The sequence below is a fragment of the Otolemur garnettii genome, unplaced genomic scaffold (assembly GCF_000181295.1).
Source record: "Otolemur garnettii isolate 467f Iridium unplaced genomic scaffold, OtoGar3 scaffold00140, whole genome shotgun sequence".
Lineage (NCBI taxonomy): Eukaryota > Metazoa > Chordata > Mammalia > Primates > Galagidae > Otolemur > Otolemur garnettii.
This window is the reverse complement of record NW_003852535.1, coordinates 549,051-551,814: the sequence shown is the minus strand read 5'-3', so window position 1 is coordinate 551,814 and position 2,764 is coordinate 549,051. Positions and strand designations below refer to the sequence as shown.

The following is a 2,764-nucleotide window of genomic DNA, read 5'->3' as shown; positions in this document are numbered from 1 at the left end:
TTTTTTTTTTTTTTTTTGAGACAGAGCCTCAAGCTGTCCCCCTGGGTAGAGGGCTATGGCATCACAGCTCACAGCAACCTCCAACTCCTGGGATCAAGTGAGTCTCTTGCCTCTGCCTCCCAAGTAGCTGGGATCACAGACACCCACCACAATGCCTGGCTATTTTTTGTTGTTGAAGCCATCATTGTTGTTTGGCAGGCCCGGGCTGGATTCGAACCCACCACCTTAGGTGTATGTAGCTGGCGGCTTAGCCACTTATGCCACAGGTGCTGAGCCTATTTTTTGTTTTTTTAGAGATGAGGTCTTGCTCTGGCCCATGCTGGTCTGAAAACTGTGAGCTCAGGCAATCCACCTGCCTCGGCCATCCAAGTGCTCGGTTTACAGCCATGAGCCACTAATACTCTTTTTTTTTTTCCTTCATATTCTTATATGCAAACTTATTGTACAGAGCTTCTGTTGGCGCTTTAGGCTTATTTGGAATTTGTCTTAAATAAGCCAGAGTAATATCGATCTGAATTTTTGTTTTCTAGATTTATAATTTATCCCAGAACATTCAGGAAGATGATCTTCAACAGCTACAGGTATGTATTTCTCATAAATACTTTATTATCAAAATATATTATTCAATAGTTCTAAGATTAAGGAAGATTTTTAAACTCAGTAAAAGATTGAAATATAGAGAAAGTTCTTTTGTTCATCTTGTATATTTATTGCTAGGGTGGAGCAGGGGTGGTCAGGGAAGGCCTTACTGATTTGAGCAGAGTACAGAAGAAAGTGGATGAGTCCTTCAGATACATCTGGAAAAGAAGATGTTAATAGGAAAGGGAGCAGCAAGAAGAAAGAGCTAAGGTGGAGTGTGCTTGGTGTGAGCCAGGACTGGCAGGAGGGTGTGACCAGAGAGGGCTCCATGATGAAGTCAGAGAGGCAGTGAGGTGTTGGTTGTGCCAGGGATCTCCCTTGGGGTCTGGGGTGGAGGGTGGCGGTTCTGGAGGGTTTCAGCACAGAAGTGATGTTATTGAACATTATAAAAGGACCTGGGCTCGGCGCCTGTAGCTCAATGGCTAGGGCACCAGCCACATACACTGGAGCTAGTGGGGTTTGAACCCAACCCAGACCTGCCAAACAATAATGACAACTATAACCAAAAAATAGCCAGGTGTTGTGGTGGGCACCTGTAGTCCCAGCTACTTGGGAGGCAAGAGAATCACTTAAGCCCAAGAGTTTGAGGTTGCTGTGAGCTGTGATGCTACCCCACTCTACCAAGGGTGACATAGTGAGACTCTGTCTGAAAAAAAGGATCTGGTAGTTGTGCTCAGTATAGATTTTTAGTGGGCATGGAGGATGCATTGAGAGTGGTTATGGAGTTATTAAAATAATCCAGGTGAGGTTAAATAAATTAATACTTGTTAAATGCATAGAACTGTGTGCCTAGAAAATAGTTTGTGCTTAATAAATATTAGCCATTATTATTACCGTTTTTCATAGCAGAAGTTCTTATCTTTTTTCCCATAAAACACTCTTCAATGGGTATTCTAGGGTGGCATGCTTCTCTAATTCTGTTTCTCTTGTTGATATTTAAGAAAACATCAGAATGTGAGTGAGTGTTATTTTTATTTTATATTCCTCAAAAAAAAAATAATTGAGAGCAACACTGAAAAGGAAAAAAAAAAACCCAAATAATTTTTTTTCTTTTCTTTTCTTTTTTTTTTTTTTTTGAGACAGACCCTCAAGCTGTTGCCCTGGGTAGAGTGCTCTGGCATTACAACTCACAGCAATCTCGAACTCTTGGGCTTAAGCGATTTTCTTGCCTCAACCTCCCAAGTAGCTGGGACTACAGGTGCCTGCCACAATACCTGGCTATTTTGGGGTTGTAGTTGTCATTGTTTGGCAGGCCCTGGCTGGATTTGAACCTGGCAGCTCTGGTATATGTGGCTGGTGCCTTAGCCACTTGAGCTTCAGGCACTGAACCAGCCACATAATTTTTAAACTTTGGGCCTTAATAACAATTAGTTTCACTTTTTTCTTTGAGACAGAGTCTTTGTCACTGTTGGTAGAGTGCCATGTTATCACAGCTCACAGTAACCTCAAATTCTTGGGCTCAAGCAATTCTCTTGCCTCCGCCTCCCAAGTAGCTGGGACTACAGGGGCCTGCCACAATGCCTGGCTAGTCTTGCTCTTGCTCAGGCTGGTCTCGAATTCATGAGCTCAGGCAGTCCACACACCTTCGCCACCTCCCAGAGTGTTAAGACTAGAGGCGTGAGCCTTTGTGCATTTCTTTATTGGTAGTTCTATATCAGTGCCATTAACTCAGTGGTTGAGAGTTGTTGCTCTGTAAACTTTTTCACCAAAACTTGACTTTGTCACCATTTCCCTTAAAAAGTTATTCCTTTCTGAACTCTTTTCCTTTCACACATTTCTTTCTTCTTTTTTGTTTTTTGTTTTGAGACAGAGTCTCACTTTGTCACCCAGGGTAGAGTGCCATGACACAGCAACCTCAAACTCAGCCTCCCAAGTAGCTGAGACTACAGGCACCTATCACAACACCCGGCTATTTTTAGAGATGAGGTCTTGCTCTGGTTCAGGCTGGTCTTGAACTCCTGAGCTCAGGCCGTCCACCTACCATGGCTTCTCAGAGTACTGGGTTTATAGGCATGAGCCATCTTGGTTGGCCTTCTTTTCACAAATTTCTTGAATGTCTAACTTGTGCAAGGTAGAAGGCCCAGTGCTACAGGTACACATATTGGGTGTTAGGAATTTTTTTTTT

The 2,764-nt window shown here is 43.1% G+C and overlaps 1 protein-coding gene across 1 annotated transcript in view; it reads left to right on the top strand.

Annotated features, from left to right (window-relative positions):
* The window catches only part of ATL3 (atlastin GTPase 3), a 56,229-nt gene that overhangs the window by 32,046 nt on the left and 21,419 nt on the right, over window positions 1-2,764 (top strand). The window contains exon 5 of the mRNA XM_003798578.3: window positions 531-581. Within this exon, the coding sequence (XP_003798626.1) occupies window positions 531-581 (51 nt within the window). The remainder of the gene's footprint in view (window positions 1-530; window positions 582-2,764) is intronic.